The sequence below is a fragment of the Micromys minutus genome (assembly GCF_963924665.1).
Source record: "Micromys minutus genome assembly, chromosome: 5".
Taxonomy (NCBI): Eukaryota; Metazoa; Chordata; class Mammalia; order Rodentia; family Muridae; genus Micromys; species Micromys minutus.
This window is the reverse complement of record NC_137974.1, coordinates 76981330-76999019: the sequence shown is the minus strand read 5'-3', so window position 1 is coordinate 76999019 and position 17690 is coordinate 76981330. Positions and strand designations below refer to the sequence as shown.

Below are 17690 nucleotides of genomic sequence, written 5' to 3'. Positions count from 1 at the left end.
ATGTGAAGTACAACCCCAAGGGTGATTCTCAAGGGCCTTACATTATTTAAATTATGGTCTCTCTCATTGGCCTGAAAGTCACAGAATAGGCTAGGGAGGCTGGCAAGCAAACCTCAGAGATCCTTTGTGCCTTCTCAGCACTGGGGTTATAAGAGTGTGTCACTACACGTTCCTTTTACTTGGGTTCTAGCAGTCCAAATTGGGTCCTCGTGCAAGCAAGATAAGCACTTTACTAACCAAGCTATGACTACAGCCCAAATAACCAGGTGACATTTCTGGGAAGGAACCAGTTGACATGTGATTTACACCACTAGTTTTACTGATCAGCATAAAAATGAAGGTTAATACAAACATGGCTTCCATTAAAAGCTGGGAACAGTGAAGATCATTATCTTTTTAAAAATGTGTGTGCTTGTATGTGTTCAAATGCTTGTGTGTGGGGTACATATGTACTCATATATGTGTTTATGTTTGAGTGTACAGGCTAGAGGGCAACGTTGGTCCAATGTTGTCATCAGGAAGACTGTCCATCTCCTGCGAGTCAGGGCCTCAACTCATCTGAACTCACCAATTACTGTCTTCCCAATCCCCAGTTGCCAAGGGGGACTTGAAAAGGGGTTCTGAGGAAGAGGTGTTTAGGAGTGGCAAAAAGAATAACTCTAAGTCAAGCCATGGGTACAAGCAGATAGCCTGTGTTCTGCTCGAGACATCTTTCAGTAGATCACCAGGCAGCCCATCCAGATAGCTCAGCTCTCACAGACCAAAGCCCAGTCTTTTATTTACATACCAGTTCAGTCTTTTACTCCAGGTTTGCTTTTGATTATCTTGTGAATCAGCATTCTATGACCCCAGCCCCTAGATTCTTATACATTTTTTAACATTACAAATGAATTCAAAGATCTGCACAGACAGTAAGCTAGCTGGGTGGGATACTGTCCTGAGATTACCACCTCCACCACAGCGGATCCCAAACTAGCTCTGTCACGGGCTGATTTTGAACTCAGGAATCTGCGTGCCTTTGTAAGCACAAATAATAAATGTAGCTGGATGAGATGCTGCCCTGTGATCACCACTCCCAATCTCTATCTCCTTCCTTGATATCTTTCTGACGCGCTGACTCACCATGCAGCGGCCTTTGTTCTTTTAGGCCCATGAAGCTCCTTACACAATTCATATTGCATCCTTATATTTTTCATAGTTGAAAAATTATGTATTTTTGAACTCATGTTTTCAGAGCTCTTTCCCACAGTCTTAAGGGATGTACTGAAGGTCACAGCATTAACATTTTTGCTAAGGATACAGACAGACCCTTGCCTCCTAGACTTGTTCTGTCTCTGATTATCATGGAGTCATTAAACTTGGCAGAGAGGACATTTTCCTATAACCTTGGCAGGGAGAATATTTCATGAAGAAGAAACATGAAGTAAAATTTATATTTTTTTATACAAACAAACTTTACACCCAGTGAACAGTCAGCTTTTCTGTCTCAGCTTCAACTACTATAACCTGAACCAAACTTTACATACTACTATAAAAATTAATGAGTTTGGAGCTGAAGAGATGGTTCCGTGGTTAAGAACATGTACTGCTACTGCAGAAGGCCTGAGTTCAATTCCTGCATGCTATCAGGCAGCTCACAACTGGCTGTAACCCCAGCTCCAGGGAATCCAATCCCACTATCCTCTGCAGACACCTATATTCTTATACACACACCCTTGTATAGACATGCTTACACATAATGAAACTAATAATACCCCAGGCATGGTGGCACACATCTGTAAATTCCTGCACATAGGCAGGTAGATCTCTGGGAGTTCAAGGCCAGCCTGATCTACATAGCAATCTCCAGGCAGGTCAGGCAGAGCTACATATCCCTATCTGAAATAAAAACAAGCCTTAAAAGAATTGGTGAGTCTCTTCTTCTGAGGTGACAGTACACCTCTAGCACCTAAAGTCCTGAGTAAGTGGAATTCTTACTGTTGACGATAGAAAAAGTTAACAATGTGTTCCTATTTTTTTTTCCTCCCTATGTGTCCCAAACTGACTTCAAATTTATAACTTCCTTGCTTCCACCTCCATAGTGCTGGGATTAGAGGTAGGCACCACCGTGGTCAGTTCAAGGTGATTTATGCGAAAGAGCATGTGCACTTTCGTGAAGACCAGAGCCTTATGTCAGGTCTCTTCCTCTATCACCCTCCACCTTATCATTAGAGACAGTTTCTCAATGGATCCAGAGCTTACTGATTGGCTAGAAGACTAGCACTCTGGAGGCTGGCCTTTCCCCAGGCTCCAAGTTCTATGATTACAGATGTCTGTAGCCATATCCACCTCTCATATGGATGCAGAGATCTGATCTCAGAGTCTTATGCTTTTATGGCAGGCACTTAACACTCTCTCCAGCCAACTCAAAATAATTTTAAAGATGCAACAGAAGTCACAGTGAGACACGGTTTAAGGTTAATGATCATTTAATATCTTAACAAGTTCACTTATAAACATACCGTATGCACATACAGGGAGAAAATGGGCTCTGTAGATGCAACAGAGTCACAGAATGAATCACAAGGACTGTCTGCCTTCTCTACATAGACTGGAAGGCAAAATGAGAGGTTACATAGGATCAAAGATGACAGACGTAGAAAGAAAATCTGAACCATTCTGTCTCAAACATAGGAACTTGCTACACTCCAGAAGGCTTCTGTGGGCACTAATGACCTAAGACGAGCCTTCTTGGCAAGGGATGATCCGAGGAAGCTTCAGGCTTTCCTCTTTTATATGAAAAGTTCCTAACTCAAAGAGCTAAGAGAGCAATGGAATCAGCCACGCACAGTGTCACAGCTGGCCTCTTCCAGCCCTGCCTCATTATCTAAGTGTTCATCAACGACGGACGAGTCGTTCCCTCCAACCCATGAATCTCACAGGGGCTCAATTCTGGCTGCCTGGTACACCTAGCCCCAGGAGCACACCCATGGGACAGTAGGAGATAATTGTGTTTTACCATGCTCTGTGGCTTTAGAAATCCCAGTAACTAACTTCAAAATTAAAATCCCCGGACACGGAGCTTTACTAACGGTGACGCTGTGAGCAGACGGTAGTCTTACAGCTCAGGGTGTTAAAATCAGCATCACACTTATTAAAGTGACCCGTACAACGTTGTCACATACCCCATCCATCAGAGATGACAGAGAAACAAACGTCAGCTGGAAACGGGCTGTGTCACCAGGTCCCCAAGGAGTCATGAGGAAAAACACCATGGGCACCACCTCATCTACTTAGCAACTGTCTCACAGGAGGTCTGTTGAAGACTTGAACTGACTTAAAGACCTGCCCAACGATATGGCAGCACAAATGCGTTGGGCTGGGGACAGCTGGAACGTGTGCTTCCTGAAAGCACTCTGGAGAAACAGCACTATGCAAAGTGGGGGGGGGGGTGTTCACTGTGCCTTAACACCTTTGTGTCAGGGTACTGTTGGAAACTAAAACATGGCAGTCGCAAAGCTGGAGTTGGGAGCTTTAAAACAAGAAAGGACAGAAATTTTAAATATGTGCGACATGTATTCTCCAATATCGGAAATACACATTTTTGTCAGAAAGCCAGATTATGAGCTTCCCAGAGTGACACATGTCCGGGGACTAGAAATGGTTCAAGCTCTTCTGTCGTGAGCAGGTCAGGACTGAGAACAAGGCTGGATCCCCACTAACATGAGGGATTACAACAAATCCCTGAGTCGCTCTATCCAATCCCATTTCTCACTCAAAACCTGAGTCTCTCTGGACAGCCACGGGGCCTCCATACCTGCTAAGGAAGGGCCTCGCCAGGAGTTAAAGAGGATCCCCGTGCAGCTTGGGTCCCAGAAGGCCTGAGGCAGGAACATTCTAACTAAGGCTCTCCCCAGTTCCCCTCATCATACTTTCTTTACAAGTAGAAAAATAATCTCTATAGGCTCTCTGCAGACTAAGCTGGCAATCAACACGCCAAAAGCAGACACTGAGCAGCTCCCAGGGTAGCTCCGCCCACTGACACTCACCTCTTCATTCAGCAGGGCTTACAGGGAAAAAGGCTCAGATTCTGAGGCTCAAATCAATTCCTAACTTGAGACTGTTTCCAATCATCCCCGGGGAAAGCAAACAAAAGAATAACAAGAAAATAAAACCGGGCAGATTCCTGGAGCACAGTTGTTAAAGGGAGGGAGGCCCTCTGCATCCTGAGCAGCCGATCCCGATCCCACCAGTACCTAGGGAGCTCCAAGGGGTCGTCACACCACAGCCCTACAGGAGCCGCCAGCCCATAGCTCCTTGCGTAACATGGGGTCTGGAGTGAGATTTCACTGTTAAATCTGTGACTCTCCTCACCACACTCACACACATTCTCTTCCATCAGCATTATTATTATTATTGGCATAGCAAGGAAAGCCATCCCTCAATTCAATACTGAGCCTCACTGAACAGAAAATGCCCTTTTAAATGGGTGTGTTTATGTAAAGCCAGCCAAGAGTCCCTAAGAAAGACTTGGTGCAAGCTGGTACCCAGAAGGACTTAGGCTCTCGCTCACAGCATACCTCAGACTTTCTTTGTGGTACCATGCAGGTCAGTCACGATTATTAGATTACCATCTTCAAAATAACTACTTAAATTATTATGAAAGACACTTGTCACAAACAGAAATGCCCTGCAAATCAAATTACTGCACACAGGACTAACAGAAGCTATGCACAGAAAATGCCGAGGGCTCTAGAAGACCCAGAACAGAGAGCCCAGGGCCATGCCTGTGGCTGCCCCGGCAAGCATGCCCAGAGCCAGATCACTGTCATTGTCCCGGTACCGCTCACGGATGATGACTTGGTTGGCAGGCTGCTGTCCATAAACTCCTAGAAAAGAAGAGAAAAGAGATCTTTTAGGTTGGAATTTGGAAGTCCGGCATTCACCGAGAAGATGGCGCCCTTAACACTGACACTGTGTCTAATCTCCATGTGACCCAGCTTATTCACTAGTTGACTTCCAAGGTTTTTCAGAAAAGTTAATAGGTAGATCCAGTGAACTCAACACAACCCTTTCCAAGGCCTGCCATACACACTAAGGAAGACACTATTGCAATTTATAAGTAACAATACACGGGGGCTGGAGACATGGCTTACTCTTGTTGCTCTTGCAGAGAGGTTCAGGCACCCACATGTTACCTCACAAGCATCAGTAACTATAACTTCAGGGGATCCAGTGCCCTCTTCTGATCTATGCAAGTGCCAAGCATGCACTCAGCACACACACATACAGCCAAACACTCAACACGTGTTAAATAGTTTTTTTTTTTTTTTAATGTACATAAGGCCCGGCATGGTGGTGCACACCTTTAATCCCCAGCAAGTGGGAAATGATAAGAGGGGGATCTCTGTGAGTTCGAGGCCAGCCTGGTCTACACAGTGAGTTTCAGGCCAGCCAGGGATACCTACTGAGAGCCTGTCTAAAAGACAAGAGGATGATACAAGCTTGCAGAGAGGAATTTAGTCATCCTTCAGAACTTTATTAGAGGAGTGTGGTGGTTCGGATGAGAAAGCCCCCATTGGTTCACATGTCTAAATACTTGGTCCCCAGGTGGTTGAACTGTTTGGGAAGAATTAGAAGGTTTGACCTTATTGGAGGAGATATGTCACAGGGGGTGGGATTTAAGATTTCAAAAGCCCATGCCATTCCCAGTTAGCGCTCTGCCTCTCCTGCCCGTCCCCACCCCCTTCCTACTTGCAGATAAGGCTGGGAGTTCTCAGCTACTATTCCGGAGACACACCAATAAGAAGAAAATGGACCCATATCTGCCAAGGGAGGAAAGCACTCAACTGTTTGGAAGAGCTGCTGAGGGGCTTGCCTGACTCCATCTTAAAGTTAAAAGCCATCTTGTTACAAGGTCAAACCTTTAAGTTCATTCCTGCGTTCTATAAAACTTGGATTTGAGCAGGTCTTGACCCATTTTCTGGAATTGGACATATTCCACATGCTGTTCTCTCACCTCCACCCTGTTAAGATGTGCTGCCAAATAATTTTGAAATACTCAGCCAACTTCCTATGTCAGCAAAATTCCTCTGGAAATCCCCCAACTCTTGAATACCCACTAGTCATGTCGGTTTTTTGAGCTATATAAATCCCATTGTCTCCTATGTTTGATGCTATTTTCTCAAGCCCCGCTTCAAGGAGATAGCCTTGTCTGGCAAAAATACAAATAAGGTTTATGTAATATGACTAAAGAATTTTGACAATGATCTTTACTCCAGCTCCACGGGATTAGCACGGCACGGCTACACCACAGGCTGATTATCTTACTCTGGAGAGGACTGCAGGGAAGGCCAAGTTTCTGGAACAGAGAGGAAGGGAGACAGCTAGAGGACCCGGGACCTTACAAACACCGATCTCTAAGAACTCACGAAGAGGTCAGAATCCTCTGCTTACCTGGGCCAAACCCCATAACACTGCAAAGTTCAGAGCACAGAGAAAGCTACAGAGGTTTCCCTGGCAGCCCTCTATGCCACGCTTGCTGAGATGACAGAGAAATGGGAAGAATGTGAGAGAAACAGGGAAAGCCTGCTTGGAGATGATGGATCAGCAGCAGGCAAGCATGGTGGCCCACACCTGCCATCTTAGCACTTGGGGGCTTATGACGGTCACACTGGTGTCTCGACATCTGAAGTTTGCTTCCTGTGAAGTACAGCGTGAGGAGAAGTATACCCAAATCCCCTTCAGTTGTGACAAGCATCTGAGGATGTCACCAGAAGAAAAATACATCATGAGGAAAAAAAAATGGTCCTTAAAATGGGTGTCTTGGACATTTTGCATTTGGTTGGTTGGGTTGTTGTTCTTGTTGTTGTTGTTTTGTTTGTTGACCCATGGATCCACATGCCTCTGACTCTGAAGTGCTGGGATTAAAGGCGAGCAATGCCACATCAAGCTTGTTAACGTTATCTTTAGGTTAGTATACAAAACAATGAGTTTCACTATGTACTCCATTCACATAGTGTTTGGTAGAATCTCTTCCCATCCTGACTGGTTACACAAACCCTTCTTCATGGGAACTAAGTCACACACACTAGTGAAGTTCTGAGGATAAGGTCACTCTTGAGGATTTAACTTGGTGGTGTGGGGTCAGACTTTTAGACTGCAGTCATGCCAAAACTTCTCACTCACAGTGTGAGCTAGATACGCCTTCCTCCCCACACTCGCAGCTCAAAACACACACAGTCACTTCTTCAGCAGATACACACTAAAGGAGAAACCCACTGAGGACATCTGGGAGCTTCAAATGTTCCAACATCAAAGGTGTAGTCAAAGGGTGCAAAGAATCCTGTGTGCGTACACTTGGTGCTAAGAGATACCAACTTCACATCCTTAATCTACTATCAAGAATGTCAGATCCCTGGGGGTTTTGTGCGGAAGGAATTATGTGAGTTCCAAGAAACCCCAAAGAGCATCTCTTTCCAAACTGCTAAAATGTGTCTTACACAGCGACAAATGTGCCTGCCTGTGCTGTCACCTGGAGGTTGCTGAGATACACTTCCTCCCACAGTGCCACAGCCAGCCAGCCTGTGCCTCCTCCACCCCACCTCTGCCTCCTCGCCCGTTTCTTTCCCTGATCCTGCCTCTGCCTCTACTTCCTCCTCCGTCTGCCCCTCCACCTGACCTAACAGCTGTACTTGAATAACACAGTCCCAGTAAAGCACACCGGGCTGGACCATTAGCGAGAGAGGCTCCGAGCATGTAATAGGGAGAGATCTGCTGGGGGAGACATTAAGGAAGCCCAGGATTAATGAGAGGAGGAAGCAGATGAAATTGTCAGCAAAGGAAGGCTCACCAGTCCCTGACTCTGACTTGTCATGAGTCACCATGAAGCATAATGGGCAAGTGTTACCAACAAGGTAGAAGTGTCTCATTGTGCCGGGCAGAAAGAAGCTAGAGCTCTGTAGAGACAACTTCGGGTGTCAGCACAGAGAGGATGGACCTGGAGAGAGGCCCATGTGCTGGAGTGCACGCCGGCTCTCGTAAAGGACCCGAGTCCTGTCCCCAGGATTCAAGGTTGATCGGTTTACAACTGCCTGTGACTCCAACTCTGGGGGATTCGAAACCTCAGGCCTTCTCGGCCATGTGTACATTATCCACACGTGTACAAATAATTTAATTTTTAAAATGAGAGAGGGGGAGCCTGGGAGAGAACTCTTCTCACGAGAAACCATGGAAACGGCAAGAGAGTTTCTTGCAGGCTTAAGAAGTTTTGGCTGGCACGCTCTACAGATGCCCATCTGCAACCCTGTCACCTTAAGACAACTTTAAATTTATGTATGTATGTATGTATGTATGTATGTATGTATGTATGTATTTATTTATTTATTTATTGAGCACACATGGAAAGTGCCTTTATCGGATGAACGATCTCACCGAACACATCTCTGCACCTTTGATGAACAAAACTGTCAGCTCTGCCTGATGTCCCGTAGTGATCCGTGTGATAAGTGGATAAGGTCACCTTGTTGTTCCTAACGAAACAGAGTACCGCTTATCTACTTCCGAGTGCTGTCTGCGTTACCGGATAAAACACCATGGCAGACACTCAGAGAAGGATCCAGAGGAATTAGAGTCAGACCCATCGCAGCAGGAAGACGTGACAACAAGAACTAGGGACAGTGGTGAGTTCACAACTCAAACTGAGAGCAGGCAACGGTCTCAAGACCGGTCGCTGACACTGTTCCCACTGAAACCTCTCGGGCTGCTCCTCCACAGTCCACATGGCTCTCCGCACTGTCCTCCTAGAACCCCGATGCCCTCTCTGGCCCTGACAAGCACTTGTACCTCTGTGCACACACCTGCAGATACATACCCAAACTGAAGAATAAATCTTTAAAAAAATGTTTAAATTGAATGACATACAGAAAATGTCAGCGACGAAGGTGTACTTGATCATGTTTTAAATAAAGATTACTAAAACCTTTAAGTAATCAAAACCCGGGCAGGAGAGATGATTCTGAGGGGCACAGACAGTTGCTGCCAATCTGACAACCCAAGTACAATCTCTGGGACTCACACAGTGTTAGGAGACAACAGATTCCCTTCCACTGTCCTCTGACCTTACATCATGAGCTGTTACACACACACACCCACACACATCTGTGCAACACAGGCACACAAAATCAATAAAAATGTAATCGTTTTAAATACCAATTACTTTAGCACTAGAAAGGTATATAAAAACCCAAAAGACTGAAGAAAATATGCAAAAAAAAAATCAGAGTGACAAAATGATTTGAGGTCTTCAATGAGAAAGTACAGCTCATTTAACCTCAAACTGAAAAGGAAGGCTCCTCCTTGCCCCCACCGAATGCAGAGACGGGTGTGGCAGCCAGTGTGATTTACCTGCATACGGGTACTGGTACGGCACCGCATACGCCTGCCCGTTGGCGGCATAGACAACTTGAGTCCCTGCTGGATATGCGCCACTGTATGGACCATAGCCATAGACCTGGAAAGGAGAGAGTCCCATGAGAAAAACGATTTTGAGGGAGGGGCTGGTGAGACGGCTCAGTGGGTAGGGCACTTGCCACCTAGCCTGATGATGCTTTGTTCCCTGAAACTCAGGTGGTGGAAGGGATGAGTTGAGTCCTAAAAATTGTCCTCTGTTAGCAATGATGAAATGAACATGCTTAAGTAAGCAGGGGTGCATTGGGATGAGAGGGGTGACACACATGGGAGGGACTGGAGGAGGACAGGAGAGATGAGAACTGATGTGATGATACATGCATATATACATGCACGCATACATGCATGCATGCACATGTGCGTGTATACATACATACATGCATCATATATGTATACATGTATGTATATATGCATCATGCATGCACATGTGTATACATACATGCATGCATCATATATGTATACATGTGTGTATATATGCATGCATGCACATGTGTGTACATATACATACATGCATCATATATGTATACATGTATGTATATATGCATCATGCATGCACATGTGTATACATACATGCATGCATCATATATGTATACATGTGTGTATATATGCGTGCATGCACATGTGTGTACATATATACATGCATCATATGTGTATACATGTGTGTATATATGCATGCATGCATATGTGCATATATACATACATGCATGCATAAATGGGTGTCCTCTGACCTCCACAGGTGTGCTGTAGCATATCCTAGATTGAATAATGGAAATTCCGATGACTCAGAAATCCTACTGAGTACAGACAGAGCGGGAGGCAGGAAAGGTGTGCGCCCTCTGCCCAAAGAGCCAGTGATTCCTCTACTCTGTGCAGACACTGAGAGCCAACTGCAGGAACACCCTATTCCTGTCACCAAAGGTCAGAGCCCTAACCAGCATGTGCTACAACAGCCTCAACTACAACAGCTACAGCAAGCCTTCCCTGCTCCCTTGGAGTACAGCCACAAAAGGACGCCTGCTCGCAGAACAGGCGATTTCATCCCCACCAGACAACAAGGCACCCACTCAGCCATGCAGCAGACCACAAAGTGAGCCACAGAGTCCATCACTGCTGAGCAGAAGTAATCTGTCCTTCTCACCCCCTAGGAACCACTAAAGCCAATGGGGAGTGGGTTCGCTGTCAGTGGAGAAGCTGAGCAGTAACCCAGAGTCCTCTCTTCCCAGCAACGTGCTCTGAGAGACGACTCAGAGAAAACCTAAACTCCCTAGCTGGAACCAGGCCCTGGCTGCAGGCTGAGAATCTGGACTTCCGGCTGGCAAGATCCAAGTCTCACCATGTTTAAAATGTCAAGGTTCTGACCAAGATCACTTTTAGCACAAACAGCCAAGATCTCAAACTAAAGGACACAGAATAACGCCCTCGGTGAGACCTCATAAATACAGGGGTGCAGCTCAGTAGGCGGAGCTTGCTAGACAAGGAAGAAGGGTTAGGTTCCAACCCAGCACCTGGAGGTGAAAGGTGCTAGAATTGCCTAGAAAGGACATGCGTATTGGGCTTTGGTATATAGATGGGTGGTCTTTGTGCAGTGTATGGGTGTGGGTGTCAATGTACACGTGTAGAAGACATACGTGCCCATGCATGCATTCAGGGGCCAGAAAACGACACTAGGCACATGCACATGCTTCTGTGCTCCTCCCCCAACACCCCCAACAGTAAGACGGTATCTGAAAAGATTTTTTTCTTAGACAATCTACTAGTTGGTCTAGAACTCGCTATGTAGGCAAGGGTGACCACAAATTCACAAAGATCCACATGCTTCTGCCTTCTGAGTACTAAGTTTAAAGGTGTGCACCACCACACTCAGCTCGGAAAAGGATTTTTGGGGGAAACAAGCTTTCTCTGTGTAGCATTGGCTGTCCTCAAACTCTTGGAGATCTGCCTGATTCTGCCTCCCGACTGCTGGGATTAAAAGTGTGCGCCGTCACACCTGGCCCTTCGGAAAGGATTTTAAAGTAATTATTATAAAAATCTTTCAGTTAGCAATTATGAAATAAACATACTTAAATTAAAATAAATAAAAACTCTACCCAAAATAAAATTATAGGAAAAAATCAGTATAATGCAGATTATATATTAATATACAAAGAACACAAATTCTGGAAGTAGCCAGGGCACAAGTGTAATCCCAGAGTTTGGTAAATTGAAGTTTATAGCACCCACAGGGCAGCCCACAGCTGCCCTTAACTCCAGTGCAGGGGATCTGACGCCCTCATCTGGCTTCGGTGGGCACTGCATGCACGTGGCGCTCAAAAATACCTGCAGGCAAAACACTCATTCACACAAAATAAAGTCTATCTTTTAAAAATAGACGGTTATATAGGACCACTTGAAAATAATGAAATACTTATAAATTTAATTAAAATGTATGAAATTATTATGCTGAAAACTGTAAAATGCTGACAAAACAAACAATCACAACAACAACAACAAAAAAAAAATCAAAAGAAATCCAAAAATAAAAGCAAAGAGACAAACAGAATAGTCCACGAAGCTCGGGGCAGCAAACGAGACTTCTCTCTAAACGCGATGCATCGGCTTATGGCAGCTTTGGTCAAAAACCTTGCAAGGTTCTGCAGTTAACACAGATAAACGGATCCGGGGCTGGCCAGATGGCTCACAGGATAAAGGTGCTTAGGGCCAAGCCTGATGACCCGGGTTTAATCTGCACGACTCACGAGAATGGAAGGAGAGAACCAACTCCCATGTTGTCCTCTGACCTCTACCTATGCATTGTAAATGTAAGCATTACACACACACACACACACACACACACACACACACACACACACACATATTAGGTTTTTTGTTTATTTTGAGATAGACTCTCTAGATCAAGATGGCCTCCTATGTATGCCCTGCTCCTCCATCCCAAACACTGACGGTCCAGATGTGTGTGGCCATCCATGGTTTATGCATTGCTGGGGACCAAAACCTCCAGCTTCCTAGGCAAATGCTCCATCAGCTAAGCCACACCACCAGCTCCAAGAGTTGCTTCGCTTCACCCAAGCAAAGAGGAATGCTCTGTGACAAAAGGGGAAGCTTTACAGTGTCTTCCTAACTTCCCGGAGACTGACTCAACATTAAGATCAAAACTATAACCAAAAGCAGAAGAAAAGAGACCAACAGAAATAGAAAAGCAGCAGAGAGCCCGGGCTTCCCTCATTTGTATGCTCTCTGCTCAGAACTTACCTCAGGAGTGGGCGTAGCGTAGGCTGCGTAGGGAGGTGGCGATGCGACCACTGCAGTCTCTTCAGACAGGATTGTTGAGCCAACGTAAGCCTGTGTGAGACAAGAGAGCTAGGACCAACAGCACATTTACTCAGCAAAGGAAAGATCATGGAGGGCTTCTCCTGCTGGTCCAGGGGCAGCCTCCAGCCTACTAAAACACCCCCTGAGTTCAGCATCAGTCCTAGCTCAGCCGGAAGCCAAAGCAGAGCACTTCTGGCCCAGGAAAGTGCCCCCACTGACGCCAGTGCCTTTTAGGCCAAGCGTTACCACCCTTATCAGTCCATCTGGTCATAATCAGAAGTGCATTAGGAACATGTTCTTCTGTAGTTCAAAACCTAAGCCTCAGTGAAAAAGAAAAATTTATAATTCTTTTTAAAAACTCCACATGCAGAATTGCACTGGAATTTTGCTAACTTCATGGATCATAGACAATTTCCAGGGCAAGGGCTTTTGGTCAAGGAAAGGCATGTGGACTGAGCTCTGAGGAAAAGTATCTCTGGCCAACAAAAGCCTCAGACACTGAGCTTTTGATTTTATTTCCCACCTGTACAAATTCCTCTGTAAACCTTATCTACTTTTCTATTTTGTTTTCTATAAACATATTGGAGAAACTAGAACCCCACCTAAGAATGAAAATGCTGACCACAAAGGTCTTGGGCACGAGGAGGCACGGCCAGGGATACAATTAGATTTATGGTTTCTCTATCTCCTGAGGTCAGAATTAGTATTTGGGGCACTGACAAGGGCAAGAAGGTCTTAGTATTTTTGAGACTGAGATCTTTTTGTTTATTTGTTTGGGGGTTTTATTTGTTTTGTTTCTTTGGTTGGGTGGTTGGTTGGTTGGTTTTTCCAGACACGGTTTCTCTGTATAACAGCTTTAGCTGTCCTGTTCTTGCTTTGTAGACCAGGCTAGCTTTGGACTCACAGAGAGATTCACCTTTCCCTCCCGACTGCTGGGATTAAAGCCACCATGCCTGGAGGCTAGGATCTCACTGATAAAGCGGGCACCATGGTACCCTTTGAACTTTTGCTTCAAAATAGAGCAGAATTCAAGGGGCCGGAACCCTGGAAGAAGGTAGACACCACCAGGATTCACTGGAACTGTCACGCCTGGCTCAGGAGGGTGTTCTCAGTTACTTTCTCACAACTCTGACAAAATAACCTGATAGGAGAGACTCAGAAGAGAAAGTTTGTTCTGGCTTACAATTTTAGAGGGACATCATGGCAGGGACGGCGTGGTAGCAGGTGGAGGAGGCAAAAGGAGCAGAAGGAAGCTGGTCACACTGCATCCAGGACTGAATAAACATCAAGGCAGAACTGGTAAAGATCTTGTCCCAGTCTGTTGGTTGCCATTTTGTCCTATTGACAGTGTCCTTTGCCTCATAGAAGCTTTGTAATTTTATGAGGCCCCATTTGTCAATTGCTGATCTTAGAGCATAAGCCATTGGTGTCCTGTTCAGGAAAAATTCCCCTGTGCCTATGTGTTCGAGGCTCTTCCCCACTTTCTCTTCTATTAGTTTGACTGTAACTAGTTTTATGTGGAGGTCCTTGATCCACTTGGACTTGAGCTTTGTACAGGGCAGTAAGAATGGATTGATTTGCATTCTTCTACATATTGATCGCCAGTTGGACCAGCACCATTTGTTGATAATGCTGTCTTTTTTTTTCCCACTGGATGGTTTTAGCTCCTTTGTCAAAGGTCAAGTAGTCATAGGTGTAAGGGCTCATTTCTGGATCTTCGGTTCTATTCCATTGATCCACATGCCTGTCTCTGTACCAATACCATACAGTTTTCATCACAGTTGCTCTGTAATACAGCTTGAGGTCAGGGATGGTGATTCCCCCAGCAGTTCTGTTAATTGTTGAGAACAGTATTCGCTATCCTGTGCTTTTGGTTATTCCAAATGAATTTGAAAATCACTCTTTCCAACTCTCCGAAGAGTTGAGTTGAAATTTTGATGGGGATTGCATTGAATCTGTAGATTGCTTTTGGCAAGATGGCCATTTTTACTATATTAATCCTGCCAATCCATGAGCATGGGAGATCTTTCCATCTTCTAAGATCTTCTTTGATTTTGTTTCTTTAGAGACTTAAAGTTCTTGTCACACAGATCCTTCACTTGCTTGCTTAGAGTCACACCAAGGTATTTTATATTATTTGTGACTAATGTGAAGGGTGTAGTTTCCCTGTTTTGTTTTGTTTTGTTTTTTTTTTTTTTCTTAGCCTGTTTATCCTTTGTGTAGAGGAAAGCTACTGATTTGTTTGAGTTAATTTTATATCCAGCTACTTTGCTAAAGTTATCAGGTTTAGGAGTTCTCTGGTGGAATCTGGGGGGGGGGGAATCACTTAAATATACTATCATATCATATCTCTAAAGAGTAATATTTTGACTTCTTCCTTTCCAATTTGCATCCCTTTGACCTCATTTTGTTGTCTAATTGTTCTGGCTAGGTCTTCAATTACTATATTGGATAGGTAGGGAGAAAATGGGCAGCCTTGTCCAGACCCTCTAGAGTTCCCAGGGACTAAACCACCAACCAAAGAGTACACATGGCAGGACCCATGGCCCCAACCACATAGGTAGCAGAGGATAGCCTTGTTGGAGAGCAATAGGAGGAGAGGCATTGGTCCTGAGAAGGCTCGAAACTCCAGTGTAGGGGAATGCCAGGGCAGGGAGGCAAGAATGGGTAGGTGGGAGGTAGAGCACCCTCAGAAGTAGGGGGAGGGAGGATGGAATAGGAGATTTCTGGGGGGAGGGAAACTAGAAAAGGGGATAATATTCGAAATGTAAATAAATAAAATATCCAATAAAAATTAATTAACTGTTAAGCCTGTATTGGGTGCAACATATAATGATTAAATAACACAGTAAACACTACATTTAGGAAGCTGGATTTTCTCCTTTCATCCCATCTTGAGAACCTTGCTGTAAGGGTTGACAGTAACGTCAATGAACTTAGAGATATTGATGCTTTACCATAACAAAAAAAAAAAGAGTCAAGTCAGGCTCAAGACCAATCCTCAGTGACCCCTGGTGACACCCTGTCTTCCAGTGAGGCTCCACCTAAAGGTTCTGTAACTTTCCTAAACTACTCCAGCGGCTGGGAACCAAGTGCTTCAGCAACAGGGGCTGTTTCATCAGACCACAATAGGCGCTTCGTACCATGTCTGGCATGATCACTGTCAAAAAGAGGCACCCTACCCTGCTCTGCTCAGAAATCTGTGTGGACAGGAGAACCCCCTCTTCCATTTCCCTCTCCCTGCCTCCTGTTCTCCAGTTTGCTACACAGACCCAGAATATACAAACAAGTCTAGAACAACCATGGGCAACTTACTGTGTTTGTCCTGGAGTCCTGCAGTGTAAACTTCCATGCCCTGGAGAAAGTGAAAAAGAGGGTATTTGAAGTAATCCAACATTCCCACAATTCTTAAATTAAGACAATATAGTAATTGAAGACCTAGCCAGAACAATTAGACAACAAAATGAGGTCAAAGGGGTGCAAATTGGAAAGGAAGAAGTCAAAATATTACTCTTTAGAGGTGATATGATAGTATACTTAAGTGACCCCCCCCCCCCAGATTCCACCAGAGAACTCCTAAACCTGGAAACTTTAGCAAAGTAGCTGGATGTAAAATTAACTCAAACAAATCAGTAGCTTTCCTCTACACAAAGGATAAACAGGCTAAGAAAAAAAATAGGGAAAATACACCCTTCACATTAGTCACAAATAATATAAAATACCTTGGTGTGCTATCTTTCTGACATCATATTTCAGTTGTGTTTCTGATTAAGAGAATAAACAGCCAGACTTTACGTTTTCTGCCCATTTTCAGACCTTAGTCTTCCTTTTTCCTTCACTACTTTTATTACAGTGTATGTGTGTGTGTGTGTGTGTGTGTGTGTGTGTTTCAGTTTGGATTTGAAGTCATTATTTTGTGTACCACAGCATGTCGGAGGACGGTTTTTAGGAATCATCTTCTTCCACGTTGGGGAGCTAGAACAAAGTAATAAAAGTGAACTTTTGGAGTCACTAAACTTCCAGTTACTTAACCTATCTTCGTCCTGATTTCTGGTACCTGGAGCAATACCCACATTGTCAGACGTGGTAAGAATTAAGCAGCATCTTTAAAGCAGTTAGATAAATGCCTGGAGCAAAGTCGGCGTCTGGTTTGTGTTGGCTTAAATTGCTAAATGGCAATGCAGTTCGATTTTCTAAAAGGAGCAAATTAGTCTGACACTCAGTGGCTTCTCCATTGGTCTGGAGGGAAATCAGATCTCTACCAGGTTACCCCATGTAAGAGTCATGATGGGGCAGAGATTAAAGAGTGCTCTATCAGAGGACAAGAATTCGATGACCAGACACATATCAGTTAGACTGTCACCATCTGTAACTCCACTGCCAGGGGATTTTGATACTGGCTACTGGCCTCTGAAGGCACCTGCATATATGCACGCGCACACGCACACATATACACACAAACACACAGATGCAAGAAAAGCCCCTGTTGCACTTTTCCCAGAGCCTCAGCCTGGAGGGAGACTCTCCTCCCACTCTGCTTCCTTCTTAATAGAGAAAAATTAAAGCAGAAAGCGCTCTGCCAATTAAACACATAATAAGACCGGCACTCACAGGCAGTCGTCTGTGCTCTCTGCACAGAGACTGATGGTCTTCCCGTCCCGGCAGACGATCTGCAGCAGACAGTCTCTGGGCTTCCCATCTGGAGGCTGGATGTCTGGGAGAAACAAGCAGAACGGAGAACTAATCCTTAGCTTCGCTTTTGTAAAAAGATTTATTTATTTTACATATATGAGTACACTGTTACTGTTTTCAGACACACCAGAAGAGGGCATCAGATCCCATTACAGATGGTGTGAGCCACCGTGTAGTTTCTGGGATTTGAACTCAGGACCTCCGGAAGAGCAGTCAGTGCTCTTAAATGCTGAGCCATCTCT

At 44.8% G+C, this 17690-nt stretch overlaps 1 protein-coding gene across 1 annotated transcript in view; it reads right to left on the bottom strand.

Moving 5' to 3' along the window:
- Positions 1-2456: 2456 nt before the first annotated feature.
- Positions 2457-17690, bottom strand: part of PLEKHB2 (pleckstrin homology domain containing B2) — a 29532-nt gene continuing 14298 nt past the window's right edge. Inside the window, exons 4-8 of the mRNA XM_080916761.1 lie at positions 17368-17470; positions 16072-16111; positions 12697-12786; positions 9385-9490; positions 2457-4868 (exon numbers count right to left, since the gene is read on the bottom strand). Of these exons, the coding sequence (XP_080772887.1) occupies positions 4732-4868; positions 9385-9490; positions 12697-12786; positions 16072-16111; positions 17368-17470 (476 nt within the window). The 3' untranslated portion in view covers positions 2457-4731. The remainder of the gene's footprint in view (positions 4869-9384; positions 9491-12696; positions 12787-16071; positions 16112-17367; positions 17471-17690) is intronic.